At 42.8% G+C, this 19,281-nt stretch overlaps 2 protein-coding genes across 3 annotated transcripts; both read right to left on the reverse strand.

Annotated features, from left to right (window-relative positions):
* Positions 1-184: 184 nt before the first annotated feature.
* On the reverse strand, positions 185-3,020 carry Eif5 (eukaryotic translation initiation factor 5). The gene is made up of 3 exons (XM_076800339.1): positions 1,893-3,020; positions 927-1,112; positions 185-842 (listed from the first exon to the last, which is right to left on the reverse strand). The coding sequence occupies exons 1-3, from the start codon at positions 2,943-2,945 to the stop codon at positions 720-722; spliced, it is 1,362 nt and encodes a 453-aa protein (XP_076656454.1). The 5' UTR covers positions 2,946-3,020; the 3' UTR covers positions 185-719.
* A 136-nt stretch (positions 3,021-3,156) lies between these two features.
* On the reverse strand, positions 3,157-18,763 carry LOC143361081 (uncharacterized). 2 transcript variants are annotated; one of them, XM_076800340.1, is made up of 3 exons: positions 18,425-18,763; positions 4,155-4,479; positions 3,157-3,426 (listed from the first exon to the last, which is right to left on the reverse strand). In XM_076800340.1, exons 1-3 carry the CDS (start codon positions 18,444-18,446, stop codon positions 3,387-3,389), a joined length of 387 nt encoding a protein of 128 aa, XP_076656455.1. In that variant the 5' UTR covers positions 18,447-18,763; the 3' UTR covers positions 3,157-3,386. The 2 variants fall into 2 exon arrangements, with proteins under 2 accessions (XP_076656455.1, XP_076656456.1); XM_076800341.1 differs by lacking the exon at positions 18,425-18,763 and adding an exon at positions 10,395-10,552.
* Positions 18,764-19,281: the final 518 nt, after the last annotated feature.

Raw genomic sequence — 19,281 nt, forward strand, 5'->3', positions numbered from 1 at the left:
TGAAATTTATTTATTACTTAATGCCACTACATAAGGTTGATTATAGTATCTTCAAAGTATTGAAAACTAAAAAAAAAATGTGTTTTATCTTTTGTTTGCTGTTGAATGTAAATGTAAAAAAAGCAGCAAATCCACTATGTTCAACTATGTTGATCTGCGTGGATTCGAGTAAACAGAGACACCGTTGTAAATTGCAGTAAACCATATTTATTTGAATAATTATTATTTGAATAGTAAATAGATACAATAGAGAACGCTTTTAGCAGGCCAACTTCCCAGTAACGGTGATGTGAACTATCAATATCGTTTTCTCGTTCGTTTTCTAAGACATGCGTTATCAAGGCATAGAAGCATCGATTGTTTAAAAAACCTTTGAATAATAATTAGGAATAATGATATTAGGTAACCCGTGATTACCTTTAAAAGTTTAAAAACAATTAAAAGGTATTTTTATACCGTACAAGATAAATATTGCTAAACGTGGGAAACAGTTAAAATTTCTCGTTTAAATCGTAATGGCATCACTGGCATTACAATCACTCCTTGGCCTAAAATAACAAAATACTATGTATAATAAGAGATTGCATTGCGACTCTTTGTATCATCTGAGAAACGATCGGCTTAATCATTGTTTTATCGGACACATGTTTTTCTTCCAGCTTCTTCTCTATAATATTATAATATTCCCCCATGTCCGACTATTGAACATGTTTGTATCTTTAAATGGCATCGATATCAAAATCATCTTCATCGTTCGAATCTTCATTGACTGCGGCAGGCTTCTGCGCAGGCGGTGACTGTTGAGGTTTAAGTGACTGTTTGGCTCTGTCATCGTATTCAATCTACAAACCAGCAAAAAGGAAAACAATCAGAATCCTCTTTTAATTAAATTAAGTCCAATAAAAAAAAAACCTGTTTATACTGACCTCTAAGTCGTCGTCTTCCTCCTCCGATTCTGAATCCTCTTCCTCAGCTTCTTTCAACCATGTTATGAACGGCGCAGCTTTATCATGAATTTCTTGAGATAAATCTTTCGATACATACTTTTTAGTAACTTTGCTCGCCCACTCGAATAAAGCTTTCTCCTCCAAAATATCTGCGTCGTAAAAGAGCTGCAAGCAAACGATAAATATTAAAATCGTCTATTTTATACAATCCTTAACCTGTAGGTTAACTTCTCATTTTCTATAGTATTACTATATTCCTCATAGCAAAGTTGCGTAACTTTTCTACAGACAATCACCATTTAACTCTTCGCACTTGGAGACTTTCCAGACTACTTATCAGCCACTTATGAGCAACGAATTATTTTTACACTCTAAATTTTATAAAATGCGGATTTGGGACACATTGGATCCGGCTATACCGTTTATGCTATCCCCTTAAGGGGCCGGCATGGTTTGAAATCCATATACGTATGCAAGGGTCAAAACCTTTTCAAACTACCGCTTCAATATTGCAATGAGCAGTTTAGAAGTGGTCAATTGTGTTTCCTAAAAGTCCAATCTACGTCTGTATGGAGCCCAAATTGCGAATTTCTACCTCATCGTGGAGTATTTTGTAATATTCGGCAGAAAATTCGAATTCTGAAGCAAGTATGACGTCACAAGATGGCTGCCGTTGAGAGATTCTCTTAATTTCGAGAGATTTAGTGTTCGTATCGAAAAAAGGCCCCATACAGACGTAGCAAAGACATGTACAAACACGGTGGTATGCATTTTTAATTGAATACTTACTTATTTAAGACGTAAAATGTCTAGAAAAAAAGGCATAGCGTAACATAGCGTGACAGTCAAGGCCAAATGCCTGCCGGCCCCCTTAAAGAGGAGAGTGAAGTGCAAAGGGTTAAAAGATCATCCAGCTAGAAGGTAAGAAGCCCAGTTAGCGTTTACCTTTAAAATGCCGGGTACTTTCGGCATCAAAGAATCCTTGTGCAGGGCTATCACTTGCTCGATTCCCCTGATTAAATACTTTTGTGCCTTGGTGTCGTCGTGGGTGAAACGGAGTAGCAATACTCGGTACTTTTTGGCTTGAGCAGCAATGTTCTGATCGAAGAGCAATTCGGCCAAGATCAGCGGCGCTTTAATCTTAATCTCTAGCCGTTCAGCCTCGGCGATTAGCTCCTTATGGTTGTCCAGTTGGCCGGCGTCCCGACGACATTTGACCAGCTTATAAAACATGTCCATTCTCTCTTTCTCAGTCTTTTCGAGATCATCGCTGATGGTCATCCCCTTCGCTCCGTCAGTCAGATCTTGAAGGCGGGCTCTGACTGCTTCCTCCGACACGTCGACTGCCCAATTAACGTCGTCCACATCTTCGTCAGGAATCTTCTCGGGTACCTCGACCACGATGTCCTTCGCGCTGGTGTCGTTTTCCGGTGACCCGGACCGATCACCGTTGGCAGTCGCGGTGGTGGTTGTGGTGGTATCGCCGTTAGCGCGTTTCGAACGTTTTCCCCGTTTTCCTTCTGTCAAAGAGCTGCCCTGGACCGCGGGATTCAGACTCGGTGGATTCTTCAGGATGTAGGTATTCAATTTATGGTTGCTTTCCAATAGTCCGTGATGGCCGCACGCCTTGCACCCCTGCGAGATAGTCGATTTCTTCGCGCTGACTACCAGCTCGGTTTCCGGATTGTCGCAGGCAGGGCATAGGACGTACTTCCGAATAAATCCGTCGAGGAGATCTTGCAATTTAATGGCGTCGTGTGAACCGTTCACAATGAATCTTTCGTTTTTGAAGTCGAATTGTGTCTGCGCACCCAGCTCACAGCCGAAGTACTTGGTAGGATAGGTGGCCGGTCTGCCGATGGCTTTGGCGACGTCGACCATGTTCACGATTACGGTCTTGATGCCGTTACCTTTCCCCTCGACCTTCGCCTGGATCCGCGGCATCTTGTACCGGTAAAACGCATCGCTCACGTTGCGATTCACGTTCACGCTACCCATGGTGACCGATCTTTTTTCTTTCTGTTCCTACTCGGTGATTGAATCCCTCCCTTCTTCAGATACGACTGCGACCACAGATGAGACGTCGTCGCGAACGCTATTCGACGGGCCACAAGCGACGAGAGCGACGGCTTCGAGCCGTGATATTCCGTTGTTCTTGCTGATGGTGTTTTTCTCGTTTAACTTTTCTTGCTCTCTTTCTTTCTCTTTCTCTCTTTCTTTCTCTGGTCCCTTTGACCCCCTATCGTTGGCTTGGTTCAAGTAGGTAACGTCTTCGTCCTCGTCCTTCTAGATCTACTTTCCACGCTTCCCAGCGGCAGTTTGATTACTGTACAGCGACGTTGCCAGGCAATGGCTACCCGATGGTAGCTCGTTACGTGTCGAGTCAGGGTGATTCTCGTTGTCTGCGGTAAGGTAAGCCGCACTACCCACCGACGTCAGTCACGTTTCTCTGAACGACTGTAGCTTCCGATGCCTATTACTGAAACAGATCATGTGTTCCGATCAGTCACCTAACTTCACTTAAGTAATACATATGCTTAACAGAACAATTATGAACACTGGCCAGTCTTGGACCTATCTCATCTGGCTGGATCCAAAGAATCCAAAATATTAGCCATTTTGTGACATTATTCTGATTAAAACCGACCTATTTAACCCTTAAGTGCATAGGTAAACTAAATATTAGGAACATGAATGCATACATGGGGTCCATTGAGGACCCCACTTACCTAAGTCCTTGCTAACTTTGATTACAGCAACAATTTATTTCTGTAAACACATTAAACATAACCTAAATATTGACAGAAGCAAATAGTTGAACTCTCAGTTCACAAATGGCGCGGCTAAAAATGTTAACGCAAAATCCAACACTGGGGTCCTTTGCAGACCCCACTCATGCATTTAAGGGTTAATCCACGATATGATTCAAATAGTCGGTTCGCATAGTCGAGATTCTACTGCAACGTGAATCGAACAAGTTGCTCTGACTTGTATCGTGTTTGGTCTCGTTTTAATCAGAAAAATGTCGCAAACAACCTGGGCGAACGTTTCCCAAAGAACTAATCAAAAGCAAACAAGTTTTTCCATTAAATTAGCAACGTGATTGATTAGCGATGAATTTTGTCACAAAGATCTTGCAGATTTTTTCGAGATTCGTGTCAAGACGTTACTGTGTAAATTTGATTTCCATAGATGGTAGAGATCAACCTGGAAAATTTTGAGGTCCTGTGCTTAGGCAGGACCAGGTGGTTCAGAAATCGTTGGGTGGTATCTTGATGCAGATATTGCCTCGGTTTGGTGAGCAGAGGGGGGTGGTTTTCAATGATCATACACGCTGCCTGTCCGTTGCTTGTGCCACTAAGAATGCCTGGGTACCAGGTTGGAGTGGTTAACTCGCAGGTTGCTCGCAATAAACGATTATACCGTGCGAAAGTGATGGTGTTGCCGTTTATGAATCGCTTGGACAATGTCCTACTACCGCCACCTTTGCTGTACACCGATCTTTTCCCTCTGGATAATATCCTGGATGTTTCTGCAACAAAAGAAACCTCGATCACTATCCATCCTCCAAAACCATGACTTAACTTAAAAATAAAAATAACAAATTTATACACGCGAACGTTCCTTTTATTGGTATATTCCTTTTAGCCATTTGTATACCTAAGGATTATCTGGGATAATTGTAATCTACATTATAGTACTGCTATGTCCATTTTTAAGGAAATTGTGAGTTCACATGGCCCGTTTTGGTACATGAAAAATCATTGTCGTTTTGTGAAAATAATTTCTTTCGGTTTCTAAGCATTTAAAGTTGACTTTAACTAAAGTTCTAACTTTGGGGGATGATGACGTCCTCTAAACTAGACTTAGTACAATTTTAAAAAATCAGAGAATTAGCTCTCTGGGGGCGTGGCTTAGTGGAGTGGGGGTAGGCCGTTGCCCACGGGGGCGTGGCTTCGTGCCCGTCGTTCTGTGCATGACCAGGACAGTGTCGCTAGATCAAGTGCCCCCACTCTAACTTCCCCTTCCACCGCGCTATTTCCTCCAGTCACGTGACGCGCTTCTGGCAGAGAGAGGGTAACTTTTTCCCCTCGATTCGTGCTCCCTCCCCTCATCTGGCGACACTGGCCCAGGGCAAGTAAATCTGCCCGTACGGGCAGACGCTGAACGCTGAATGCTTCTAGTCTTTAAACAACAGTTATTACAGTTTTAGAAAAATTAAAAAATATAGCCCGTTCAGTGTCTCAACTTTAAAGGATGCTCCTATCATTTGAACTCCAGTTATGTGTATCTCTTCCGCGACTCGAAATATCGGTTCGCCGGTGCACAAACCTATCTTCAGTGAGCCAAATCATTTCAAGAGCCTCGCGCAGTCATCAGGATCGGTTCGGAACAGTGTTTCTGAGACGAATTTGCCGCGTTTCTCGTCCATTCGCAGGAAGAGCGCCGAGTCAGTTAGGTTTTGCGAGCGGCCTGTTAAAAACGTTCACTGTGCAGGACCATCGGTGATGATTTTCCCCAGGATGCACACGCGTGAACGTACAGCGGTCATTTGTGTTGTCGGTCGTATGTTTCCCGTGTTGTGGCGGTCGTTCAGAAAATTTTGCGCAGCCCGCGTTTCATTAATTCATTTGATTGCTCTAACGCTCGTCCGGGCGACTTTTTCGTGGGGCCAACCATGCCAAAGTCATGATAGCAAGAGTTACACGCGGACGTGTCTGCGACTCGGGAAATTGTGCGAACCGGTGAGAACGAAGCTTTGAAAATCGTCACTGAACCTCATTCTTCGTCGTGACGTCGGACAAACGAAACGCGAAGACAAATGACTATCATCTGCGACGGGTCGATCGAATCATCCTTGATCAAAATTTTTGCTGATCAGGGTTGAGAACAAATAATCATTTGACATATGAATTATTTCATTTTTATTCGATTAATGACATTTAAAAAAAAAGAGTATTTTTTGTGCAGTATTACACTTTACAGAACTTTAAAAATTACGTTTAGACGATTATTATTACGAAACGAAAAAATCCCAATATCTCATATTATATCTATGTTATCGAACAATAATCAGTTTAGATAAGAACGATGAGGAAAAGAAATGACCAATGTGCAACAACCATGGTTGCGTATTAGCGTAATGTCACCACGGTAATTCCCAACACGAAGCCCAACAGACAGGCTTCGTAATACTGTGAGCATACTTCCGGCAACGTATGTCGTACGGGAAAGGTGAAAAATGATGGCAATAATTTCTCGGAATATGTGGAAGAGATGTGCACAATATTTCTGAAAAATTTATCCTCTGTACCGCAGGATGTAATTCTTGGGAAGCCCAGAAGTTTGACAGCTCGATGACGCATTGTTAATTTACTGGCGAAACTCTTTTGTTCCTAATGATATTTTTATGAAAATTTTGCTGACGTATTCGTGACATTTTCCTGGTTAAAATAAGCCCAAACACGACGCAATTCGGACTGTATTTACTCGTTTAATCCATGATATTCTGGAACCTCGATTATCCGAACCGATGGTTTCAAAAGTGGTTATACTCATTATAAGCATATTCGTGACACTTTTCTGATTGCAACGATACCAAACACGGCACAATTCGCATTATATATACTTGTTTCGATCCGCCATGTTTATCGGCGACACTTATTTGTGTTTAATTATTTTTTTATGAAACTGTTAGCATCATACTCGTGACATTCTTCCGGTTAAAACGAGTCCAAGCACGACACACTTTGGTTCACATTTACTTATTCAATCCACAATACAGTAATACATTGATTATCCGATTCCTCCTGTTCCAGTAGTTCGGATAATAGAGGTTCCACAATATGGTGGATTAAACGAGTAAATACGATCCAAATTGCATCGTGTTTGGGCTCATTTTAATCAGGAAAATGTCACGAATACGTTAGCATGGGTTACACAAAAGTATCATGGCGAACAAAAAAGTTTTATCATTGGATTAATAATGTCCCAGTGATGTGCTAGTGCCAATGTATCGTTGAGTCAGTTCATAGTGTTTGGACATGATGTAAGCGACATTTCGGACCCGAAATTTTCATGTATGTATATCAAGGCATTGCTTTTAACCGTATCATTAACATTGACGACCCAATACAGAAATGTTTAAACATATTCTACCGTGGGATTTGACCGACTCACGAGACAACCCCATTGGTTTTTGTTAGGTCGATGAAATCCTATTATGTAAAAACAGAGCGTAATCCGCTTTCGAGCGATACGGTAACAAGGCGTCGCATTCGTGGTGTAATCATCGGATGCAACCGAATCACGTAAATCGTCCGAACAGATAAGAGTTGATTGTTAATCACTCGGTCATGACGTGAAAACCCTATCGTCGCGGAAGAATTTCTTCTATCTTTCAGGTCTCCGTTATAGCACACTTTCACGCGCTCGATATTCCAATCCGATGTCACCCGATTTTGTTCACAACTGTGGACACTGCCTTACATTGTTAACGAGTTAACAAAGGTTACATAAAACAATAATTACAGTTTAAAAAAATCAAGGAATTAGCTCTTCGGGAGTCTAACTTCAGATGATGATGCTATACTCTAAACTAGAGCCATTATTGCAATTTTTGAAAAATCCAAAAATTAGGGGGTCCAACTTCCGGCACGGAACTGCATCGTGTTTGGGCTCATTTTAATCAGGAAAATGTCACCGACATGTTGGTGAAAGTTTTATACAAAAATAATCAGAAACAAAAAGTGTTCTCTAATGGCATCGTGTTACGCCTTTCGGTAATTGAGCTAATTCTCATTAAGGGACACACCCCACGGTAATGGGGATCAATTTTGCACAAATATCGTGCAAATCTCTTTCACATATATCAAGACATTACTGTGCTACCACTAATCACTGAACGGATGAAAAAAAGCAGCATTACTGACCGAATTGAGTAACCTGCTTCTGGAAGTAGGTTAAAACAAAATGCACCGTCTCAGAATTAAAATCTGGAGGCTTCATCTAGATAGCGAATGATTCGCTCGCGGTTCACCGACGCCCCATGAAATATTCGTGTCCTCACGTGTGCAATGGGGGTCCCCCTCCCACCGATGCCGGTCACGCGGGGCAAAATGACAGCCTAGAATTCCAGTCGCGGTTTCGTACCGATAACCACGTTTATCAACGCGGCGACGAGCAACGGAGGTGCACTCTCCCACCATCCTCTATCGATCCATTTCTAATGGAAACAGAATTTCATATCGGAAACCGGAGCGGCTCGGATTCCAGAATACATGGCTCGCCGGTGCCTCTATAAAACTAATGGCAAGCAAGAATTTTCAAATAATATAACAGCTACTCCCACTCTATCACTTTCATATTCTTATACGTTCAGGTGAAGTGTGCTGCTTCCGGAAATTTTTTTTTCCAAGGTTAATTGATGAGCTAGAATTTTTCTTTTTCACAGTGATATTAGCATAGCTCTTGACATTATTCTCCATTTTTTTCACAAGAAAATATCAAAAAATGGCGGAGTTATTCGCTGTTTTGGAAACCTAACCCAGGCCACCTTGACTGCCTAAAAATGTGCTGTTTCCAAGAATTTTTTCTAAGGTTAACTGATGAGCTAGAATTTTTATTTTTCACAGTGACGTTAGCATAACCCTTAACTTTATTCTCCAATTTTTTCACAAGAAAATATTAAAAAATGGCGGAGTTATTCGCTGTTTTGGAAACCTAACCCTGACCACCTTGACTGCCTAAAAATGTGCTGTTTCCAGGAATTTTTTCCAAGGTTAACTGATGAGCTAGAATTTTTCTTTTTCGCAGTAATATTAGCATAGCTCTTGACATTATTCTCCATTTTTTTCGCAAGAAAATATCAAAGAATGGCGGAGTTATTCGCTGTTTTTGAAACCTAACCCAAAGCACCTTGACTGCCTGAAAATGTGCTGTTTCCGGGAATTTTTTCCAAGGTTAACTGATGAGCTAGAATTTTCGTTTTTCACAGTGATACTAGCATAACTCTTAAGATTATTTTCAATTTTTTTCACAAGAAAATATTAAAAAATGGCGGCGTTATTCGCTATTTTCGAGACGGCTTTTTACCGGACGTCGACGGACGGCCGCCATTGCTGGCAAAAAGATTGGAACGTCTCGGCCTGTAGCACGACAAAAAAATAAGGAAAAATTGACGTAGTTTAGAAACTGTGGTCCGTGCGATAACGGGGATATGTGCCGAAATTTCTCGGAAAGTTTCGAACCGTTTCGCAAAACTGGTTTCGAGAAAAACGCACGCGTATTCCGCACACTTGTGCTCGCAGAGAACGCGGAAGGAAGGAAAATCGATTTTTTTGTCCCCGGGACGGGAATACCCCGTTAACGGTTTCTCAAAATGTTAGAGCATCGTCCAATCTGCGGCTGGAGGCAATACAGAGAGAGAGAGAGAGAGAGAGAGAGAGAGAGAGAGAGAACCGCGTTTAATGGAGTCGGTGCGCCATTAAATCGCTGTTTGCTCGACGATTATACGGTGCAACGTCCTTGTCACGATCAAGCGATGCAACTGCATCGTGGATATAGAACTTTCGCGGCGTCCGTTCGACCAGAGACATTGGCCGGCAAACACTGGAGATGTTTTCGATCGGAGAGTATTTCGAGGGATGATCCTCTTATCTCTCGGATCGTTTGTTCCCCGAACGAGAATAGTCGCCTCTGTAGAGCATTCACGATGAACCGGTTCCCCAGTTTTAATCGTGGATATCGGACGGGAACTGCTGAAGAGACTTTCCGAGGAACAATTAAAAAAAAGAAGAAGAAGAAGAAGAAGAAGAAGGAGAAGAACCATCCATGGAAAAGCGAATCAAGCCAGGAGGAATAAATCGATGCGCCGGGGGGTGGGGGGAGGGGAGAGGGGAGAAGAAAAAGACAGACCGAGAGAGAAACTGAGCCTAGACACACGATAGCACTGTTGAAGAATAAAATGGGACCAGCCGGCGATAGGATTGAGTTCACGAGGTAGCAATTTAGGGATAGCCCTGGGTCACAAAATATGCGAGAAAGGCTCCTCGATATCTCCGAAAGATAGACTCCCATCTCTTTCTGGGCTAGCTGGGAACCACTCCCAGTCTAGATCCATCAGTCTAGCTCCGAAATCCGTGATCCTTGGACGTATCACTGCGATTCTGATCGAAATCACCCGGGTTTACACGGTGGTGCATCGCAGCACGGATTGCGCAAAGAGGGCACGTCGATGCACGACACAAAGCTGGGGTAGCAGCCGGGGGTAGCAAAGCTGACATCAGCGAGTACTCGAGAGAGTGGTGGGACCCAGATATCTACCAATAAAAGACTCTCCTAGCTGACCTCTGTTGGCTAGGTAGAAACGTGACCATGGTGTCCCCTAACCGATGGATCCCTTTCGCGGTTCCTCCTACGGAAGAGGGTCTGGGGGGATCTGGTTACCTGCTCGGTACAGACGCATAAGTCGTGATTTGCCAGCGTGGCCGCAGCTGCCGGTGCTCTCGGTGTCTTCCTCGGGACTCTCAGGCGAACAGGATGTGCTAGATCGAGGAAAGAAATCCGCGTGGTTCCGGTGCCGGATTCGCCCCGGTTGTCCGCGGTGTTGTCGGCTCGCAGTAGTCGTGCTCACAGTTTCGACACACGCGTCACGACCGGTCAGGTTTTGCCGAACGTTCGCGGACGTTCCCCTTCTCGTTCGTGTTCTTCTTCTTGTGGCCGACGTCACCGTCGCCGTGGTGCTCGTCCTCGTGAATGGCCGGGATGTGGGATACGGTCGTTTCTTTCGTTGACTCTCGAACGTTGTCACCGTGCACGAATGATATTCGACCAACGGCGGTGGTGGGATGACGTTCTGCCCGGCTACCGTATACTCGGAGTCCTCGAACGTCGTGTGTGCGTCGCGGCACTCTCTGTCTCCGGTTTCCCGGATCGACCTACTCCAACGGGTCCGGTGTGGCGCAGGCGTCCTCGCCGCACCGGGATACACCGTATATTGATCTCGACGTAGCCCGATCCGGACGTAACGAACAACGCGCCGGAATTTCTAGTATGCCGCCCCGCCGTGCGCCCGACGCAAGGTCAGATTTCACCGATCCAACGCGCCACGAGGACCCGGCGACACAGCCTCGTGTGTCCTCCTCGGGGCCCTTTTAGGCGATTCACAGTGATCTCGCGATATATGTCGGCCGGGCGTGGACGATTAACGTCGCGGAATTATCCCCACCACCGCGGGGTACGTCGCGAAGCTCGGGGGACCTCTGACGCCGAGGAGTGTAAACGCAACGCGGCTCCTCGACGATAAAAGACGTCGGCGAGACCCGTGTTGTGGACATACAGTAACGAGCAAAACTGAGTCGACGCTATTTGATGCAACATAACTTTTGAAAAATTAGATCGAATGACTTGAATTTTATCGAGAAGTTAGAAGGATTAGGTTATTAGACGAGGTGTAAGAAATTTGTATTGGTCGGAATCGCTAAAGAAATAGTAAAAGTTGCGTTTTTTAGCTTTTCTATCTGGGCCTGTATCGAAAATTTCAAAAATGTGCTTGATTCGCTTGAACAAATTATATCCATGCTGAAAATTTCACCGATATTGGTTAATTCGTTTACGAGTTGTAAGCGCTTAAATGTGGAAAAATTGTCATTTTTCACGATTTTCGACTTAAAATCGCACTTTTAATCGTTTATAACTCGTCATTTTGTAAAAATAATTTCTTTCGGTTTCTAAACATTTGAAGTTCACTTTTCCTGAGTCCAACTTTGGGGGATGATGACGACGAAAAAATCAGAGAATTGGCTCTCTGGGGGCGTGACTTAGCGGAGTGGGGGTAGGTCTTACCCCAAGGGGCGTGGTCAGATTTCCCCGATCCAACGCACCACGAGGACCCGGCGACACAGCCTCGTGTGTCCTCCTCAGGGCCCTTTTAGGCGATTCACAGTGATCTCGCGATATATGTCGCCCGGGCGTGGACGATTAACGTCGCGGAATTATCCCCACCACCGCGGGGTATGTCGCGAAGCTCGGGGGACCTCTGACGGACGATTCCGAATTTTGGAAGAAATAGAGAGAGCAGAGGAGGCCAAGGAATAAGTAGGTTTGTCATAATATCGTATAATAAACCTCGCATAAGTAGCGTTTATATCGTCGGAGTTTTTGTGGCTGCTGAACTCGCCGGCGATCCAATTAGAGGATTTACCTGTTGATTATGTTTAAATAATCGTCTCATTCATGTGTAAGTAAGTACGTTGAGTTCGTAGACACGCGTTCAATGAAAGAGGACAACGCACTTGTTCAACCATCCAAGTATCGTGTGACAACCGTCATGTGAATTTATTAACCAATTACGTTTAACAGCCGGATAAAGATTCGAAAAGTCAAAAATATCCTTGAACCGCTGACATATTCGACGGCTTATCAGGAAAATGCGTTTTCTGTGCCAAGTTTCCTCCTCTCTTGGTGGAAAGGGTATGGTGAAAACGAATTGTCAGTTATTGGCCCGTTTCCTCCATTTTATTGTACGTAAGAATCCCAAAAAATCTTGTACGTATACCGCAGCCATTGAGATGCGTACAGGGTGGGCGAAAAGTCACTGGACCATTTAAAATGCAAATTAAAAGAATAAACGTGAATTTTTAAAAATAATTGGGTCCATTCTAAAATGGTCCGTGACCATTTTGTGACTTTCGAGCCATCCTGTATCAGGGAATTTTCACTTCAATAACGACCGTTGTCCATGAACTTTTCAACTAAGATATTCCAATATAAAAAATTAAGATTATTCTTGACCCTATGGTTTTATCTCCACGCAAACATAAAATATTTCCCGACTCCCCTAATAATCTGTGCACGCACTGTACACAAAATATATATTCGCTGTAAAGTTAAAACACAATTGAAGATGGCTGGAAATTGTAAGGACATGTGTCAGTAAATAAATTAGAATTTACTTTGAGGTAAGAGACCTGATCATTTCAGCCTCTAAGATTGGAAAATGGCTCTCCAGTTTATCGATAAACGCTTCAGAGTCTTTGGAAATTTTCTGCAAAGAGAAACAAAGGGGGTGACCGGCTTATCGTCGACGGCGTCCATTGCAGTCGAGTTTAGGCGATGCGTGACACAGTGCGCGCAACAGAATCACGGTTCTGCATTTTCGAGCGTGTTATTATCCATCCCGTCGGGTCCGTTTACATGCATTAATGCATTTTCTGGAGACAATCAATCATCTCTGACGGGCAGATAGGTTTGGGACAAGGCCAGATCCACAGCGTCGCTTCGCGAAAAGACGTATCGCGCTTGAGACAGATCCGACGCGATAATACTGCATGCGACTCCTTTATGCAAATGCACGTTGCACCCGCTTCGACCCGAACTGGCTGGGTGAAGGTTGCGTTACTGGATGCGTAAACGGACTCGTACATGCTGCGATTTATCGTGCGGGTTGGACAACTTTGCCTCGGAGCGCGGCAATGCCTCGATGTACGATATTTGGAACAATACTTAATGCGATACTTTTTTGGTTTTTCATTAATTTTTCACGATACTTCTATCGACGTATTCGTCACATTTTTCTGATTGAAACGAGCCCAAACACGATGCAGTTCGGAGCATATTTGCTCGTTTAATCCGCGGTACAAGAAAACCTCGATTATGCGAACCGATTATCCGAATTCTACTTATCGTGGATTAAATGAGTAAACGTGCTCCGAATTGCGTCGTGTTTGGACTCATTTTAATCAGGGAAATGTCACGAACACGTTGGTAAAAGTTTTGTTCCGAAAGTTAGTAAAATTGACTATTTTACTATTTAAATATTTGGAGGCTTTACTGTAGCGTCTCGACTGTGATCGTAATGAGTAGACGTCGGATGTTCAATTGCATATTTTTATAGAAAGGAGACGATTCAATAAAATAAAAAATGAATGAAATTTTATTTTAAATATGATGGTGTAGTGTATTTTATAATATACTGTTATGAAGACAATATTGTACCGAACTGTACTTTGTAGTACCGTGTTTATTCAGATTTGATAGAAATGCATAAACCTCCATAAACCAGTCAGAATAATCTTTTTAATAGCTGTTGAAATGTTTCATGCACTATCTCCAGAGACAATAAACATTCGATTAAAACCGAGTACGTTATTATCAAGAGGAATTTCAACACAATTCTGCCATCACGGAACGAATTTCACGGACCCAAAATTAGCATACCCGGAGATCCATTCCAAACAGGTGTTAGGAACATTATTTATGCGAATTTTTTTAGTGTCTCGGCGAATTTTAGCGGACGCTTGGTCTCACCTTAAACTTTCTAAAAATATCCGAAATGTTCAAACTACACCGAGTGTATTTATAAGCGAGCCCGCATTATGAAAATTTATTTTAAAAAAAGGTCTGCTTAGGTATAATTCACAAAGAAGGGTGTTGAACCGATACCGTTTTTAATAGCACTTTTCCTCCGAAATAGAACTTTGAAAACTCTGTGCGTATATTAATTATCCTTATTTTTAGAGCATAATAAATACTTAAAAAAACAAAAGATATTAAAGTATATAGACACAGTAATTGGTACCGCCCCACAGTAATTGGGTCCCTCACCCTGTAATTTAAAACAGTAAAAACATTAGAAGAATTTGAGAACACTGTTATACTATTTTCTACCGTTTACAGATAATAATAAAATAAATTTCTATCTCGCTCCAGTCTGTCGCAGTTCAGAAAATTTTTATTTTCCATAAAACGTTTGAAAATTCGCCGAGCTGAAGGGCTAGAAAAATAATTCCGTTTCGAGGTGTGTACTAAGACTGTTGTCGAGTATAAAATCCAATCTTTTTTTTTCAGCAGCGTCGATGGAAAGGGAGCAAGAAAGTTATTGGAATCCGAGGCGCGGAATTGATAACGCTGCCGCCGGAGGGGATGGTGTCGCAGGAGATAATTGTGCGTTGACCGAACTTGACACAGAGAAACGGCCGGTGCAGCGTTCTCTCTTTCTCTGTGGAAGGGAATCGATCGGGTCGGCCTAGCAAATTGTTTACTAGAGCAAGTTTTATATGCAACGCTACCTAGCAACTTTCACTCCGCGGAGCACGCGTTACGTAAAGCTGCGTGCCCGCCGCGAAAACGAAGAGTGATCTTTCGAGAAAGCCGTGGGCGAATGATATCGTGGTATATGGCCTGTGCTTGCGTGGCCGTAAGTACCGAACCATGTACAGAACCGAGGGAAAGAAGTGCCAGCACACCGATAACTTATGCTTTCTGGCGCTATGCGGTATGCCGTTCTCAACATCAGCTCGAAATCCCACTGGGTGCTCAAATTATTGGGTTGGAACGAAAGTTCCAGTAGCGCCATTAGATTAAAATCCAAAGATAAAAGTAAAATATATATTCTTAGGTTTATTCAGTGATATGGTAAGCTGCCTCAAAAAATGGCAAAAGTAATGTTAGGTTGGACCGAAAGTTCCAGTAGCGTTTTCAAATTAAATTTCGAAGATAAAAATAAAATACTTACTCCTACGGTTTTACAATGATATGGTAAGTTGCCTCAAAAAAAGGCAAAAATAATGTTAGGTTGAAACGCAAGTTCCAGTAGCGTTTTTAAATTAAATTTCGAGGATAAAAATAAAATACTTACTCCTAGGTTTATTCAATAATATGGTAAGTTGCCTCAAAAAATGGCAAAAATAATGTTAGGTTGGACCGGAAGTTCCAGCAGCGTTTTTAAATTAAATTTCGAAGATGAAAATAAAATATTTACTCCTAGGTTTATACAATAATATGGTAAGTTGCCTCAAAAAATGGCAAAAATAATGTTAGGTTGAACCGGAAGTTCGTAGCATTTTTAAATTAAAATTTCGAAGATAAAATTAAAACATTTATTTGTACCTCTATTCAATAACATAAGCTACCTCAAGAACGTTTTCAAAATTTTGTATTTGGTCAATTCATTTTCGTCAAAATCTGGCTCTTAATTATTCATTAATTAATTATTCATTTAAGTTACAGAAATGCCGACTGGGGAAACGATTAACTGTAGTGATGAATGAATGGTAGTACTATACATAGTATACACGTACAGTATACAGAAATATTAATATTAAAAGAAAAAAGTTAGTCTACAGAAATTTTTTGGAACCGAGAGACCCCAGGATGCCATTGCTAACGAATAGTTCTGTTACAGAGTGTTCGTGATTAATTGAATTATTTTTTAGCTGAAACTAATTATTCAGTGGAACACCATGAGAGTACGATCCTAATAATAATATCGGTGCCGCTTCGACGCCGGCGGAAGTGTTCGCTCGCGCCTTTTGTTCTCCAAAGATGGCGCAGCTAGAACCAATTTCCGGTCTGCAGCATTGCCGGTTGAGAGCCACTGATGGACTGATTAAGAGGTATTTATTATTTTGCATCGCTATCGTGCCGGCTATGCATGCTTAAGGGTCAAAGCAGGCCATCTTAAGCCGCAGATAAACGGAAAAAATAAGGCAAGCGTGTACACGAAGGGAGCAGAAGGTCCGATTACACGCGAGAACGTTCGGAGAATCGGTTTCAAAACCGGACGCCACGCCGGAGCCTCGAGATGATCGAAGTCCACCGTGAACCCTCGTTGATTTTGTTCAACGTGTAAAATAATATGTTACAGTGAACGACAAATAATCCAGCTTCCTGAAACACTCCTAAACCATCTTGTTTCTTGCGATAACTAAATAATAAATAGTCTAGCATCCTTAAAAACTCCTAAACTATCTCATTCCTTAAATAAGTCGAGGTCCAGTCATGGCCGCCATTTAAATTCCTTCAAAATGATATTAGAAATGTAAACACCGTTCGACAGTGTATTTACTGACAAAATGGTGCAGCTAAATTCGATTCAAAGGGACTAATCGCTACAGCGGATGTTAATCGGTTGTTTATGAAAGAATTTCGACCCGAATTAGGTCAACGGATCAAAACACAAATATTGCACGATCGGTCGAAGAGTTCGCATCGCATTAAGAGTTAACCTTTAAGAGTCAATCGGCGTTGTACTCGATTCGATTTCGACATGGAGATATTTCGTGATACCGATCGTTTCTCGGAACGTAAACAAACGCTTTCCACCAAACACCGACTCATGCTGAATCAAACTAATGATGATTATATTATTATTATTATCCTGCCGATAACTTCCTCGTGTATCGTCGTCCGGCGTTGATTAAAAAAATTCCGAGCACCGATAAATATTAACGATTTTAATTGGACGGGGAAAAATATTCCGAGCACATGAACGATTGTAAACAAAGGCGCGTGATCCAGATTATGTTAGTAGCACGATTTGAACAAACATGTTCAAAGCTGAATCCGTACAGCTCATTCTCGCGATGTCTCTGTGTGATACAAATTGCTACATGTGTCGTAACAATTTCGCTTTTCGCGTAATCGTAGCGACACAATAGCACGGTCAAAAGGAAAATATTTAGCGCGTTTGTCCGTTCCGAAAAATCTGAATCGAGCTCGAGGAATCGATTTCTCTTAACGAAAGAGCTATCGTAATTGCTGATCGTAGGATGACGTTGCGCTTTCGCAGCGGAATAAATATTGATAGGGCATGAAAAATTTCGTGACGGATAACCGATTCCTCGACGGGGTTAGAACGACCGTTGGCCGTCGGTTATTCGTCGAACAACGTTTCGTTTCATTTGTTTCCGATTCGCCACTGAAAACGAGGAACGTGGATCAGCCGCCTTATCACGCGGTGCTAAATCGTTCCGATATCGCACAAGATCTCGAATCATATCGGTTCACTCGGGGACGAAAAAAAAGATAGGACACCCTATTGATTTGTTAATTTTTATTCCTGTACATACATCGTTTTACACTGTTTTCGTTTGTTCGGCTCGGTTGGTAAAACAGAAAACTGAAACGCCGTTGCTCCGCATGAATTTATCGTCGGAAAATGTAGATTTTCGAGGCGGAACAATGGAGCAGAATGAGACGGGAAAATACACGTGTGTCCTATCGTCTTGTCCTACTCGTGCAATGTTTACGTCTTTCACCGTAACATTTCTCAGAGACTACGCATAATCTTCCGTGCGAGTGCTTACAGTTACGTGTGCACGGTAATAATCGATTCACTGAAAATGTACATATTCTCCCGTTGTCGTGCGGGGACCACAAAGAAACGTCGGGTGTCCTATCTTTTCTGTCCGTGGCTGTATGGATTTCGACGGGGACGATATCGATCCGTCGTTAGGCGCGGTAGAAATGTCGAGAGAAAGTGAGGAAAAAAAAGCTGAATATAGATCGTCGAGAAAGGACACGCGAAAGAGATGGAGCGAGACGTTTCATTTCCGTGGAAACGGGCCGCCACAGATCGGAGCACACGTTCCTCGTGTTCAAAATGGCTGGTCGCTAAAATTAGCGTCGGAAAGCAGCCGAGAAAGAGCCGTTGTACCGTATATAAAGGAGAGCCACCATGCTCTGGTTCAACTCACCTTGACGTCGAAGAAAAGTCATATAAAATGGTATCGCCCTGCTGGACGGCCGCCTTCTAGCGTGAAAATTGAACGGGTGTCCGTGGGTGTATCGAGACAGATGGATCGCCCTGTCGGGTGCACCCCAGTGTCTCGTTTTTGCGTTTTCGCAACGATATCGTTTGGCGAGAAAAAAGTTCCTCGACGGAATATCGGTCGGTCGCCTCTCGACGTGACACCGCGTGGACGATGCCTTCCGGTTCTTCTCGGCGATCGGCTTCGAATTGCAAAAATCGATTCCTGTCCGGCGGACTGATGGTTCCGATACCTCGAGGTTTCTCTCTCTCTTGGTATTAGCCTGTGCTCTGCGTACCTTTTTACCACGACGTGTACACTCGATACGTTCCGGCTTCTGAGACGGCTACTGCCTGAATACAACTGCAAACGCTCGACGAAACCAGGCCCGTAACGTGACTTGCGGATCCCCGTTCATGATACCGATATCCCTACCCCATGATCGTGTTTTTTCCCCCGCTGATCACGTGACCCATAGTATCAATCCCAGTGACGCAACATTTCGTGGTTCCTACTACAATGCGATTTCATTATTTACACTAACGAGCAAAACTGAGTCTACACTATTTGAAGCAACAGAACTTTTTATTGAGAAGTTAGAAGGATTGGTTTATTAGACGAGGTGTAAAAAATTTTTGAAAAAAAGTTTGAATCGGTCGGAATCGCAAAAGAAATAGTAAAAGTTGGTTTTTTCAGCTCTTTTATCTGAGCCTGTATTGAAAATTTAAAAAATGTGTTTGGTTCGCTTGAATAAATTATATCGATGCTGAAAATTTCACCGATATTGGTTAATTCGTTTACGA

The sequence above is a fragment of the Halictus rubicundus genome, chromosome 14, assembly GCF_050948215.1.
Source record: "Halictus rubicundus isolate RS-2024b chromosome 14, iyHalRubi1_principal, whole genome shotgun sequence".
Lineage (NCBI taxonomy): Eukaryota > Metazoa > Arthropoda > Insecta > Hymenoptera > Halictidae > Halictus > Halictus rubicundus.

What these genes read in the sequence shown, in the direction of transcription:
- LOC143361081 (XM_076800340.1), bottom strand. Translation starts at nt 18,446, where the DNA reads ATGACTTTTCTTCGACGTCAAG. An exon ending in GACTTTTCTTCGACGTCAAG is followed by an intron (nt 4,480 to 18,424) that starts GTGAGTTGAACC and finishes CTTTTGTTGCAG; the next exon opens with AAACATCCAGGATATTATCC. An exon ending in AGGACCTCAAAATTTTCCAG is followed by an intron (nt 3,427 to 4,154) that starts GTTGATCTCTAC and finishes GATCTGTTTCAG; the next exon opens with TAATAGGCATCGGAAGCTAC.
- Eif5 (XM_076800339.1), bottom strand. Translation starts at nt 2,945, where the DNA reads ATGGGTAGCGTGAACGTGAATCGCAACGTGAGCGATGCGTTTTACCGG. An exon ending in AAGTACCCGGCATTTTAAAG is followed by an intron (nt 1,113 to 1,892) that starts GTAAACGCTAAC and finishes GTTTGCTTGCAG; the next exon opens with CTCTTTTACGACGCAGATAT. An exon ending in AGGAAGACGACGACTTAGAG is followed by an intron (nt 843 to 926) that starts GTCAGTATAAAC and finishes GCTGGTTTGTAG; the next exon opens with ATTGAATACGATGACAGAGC.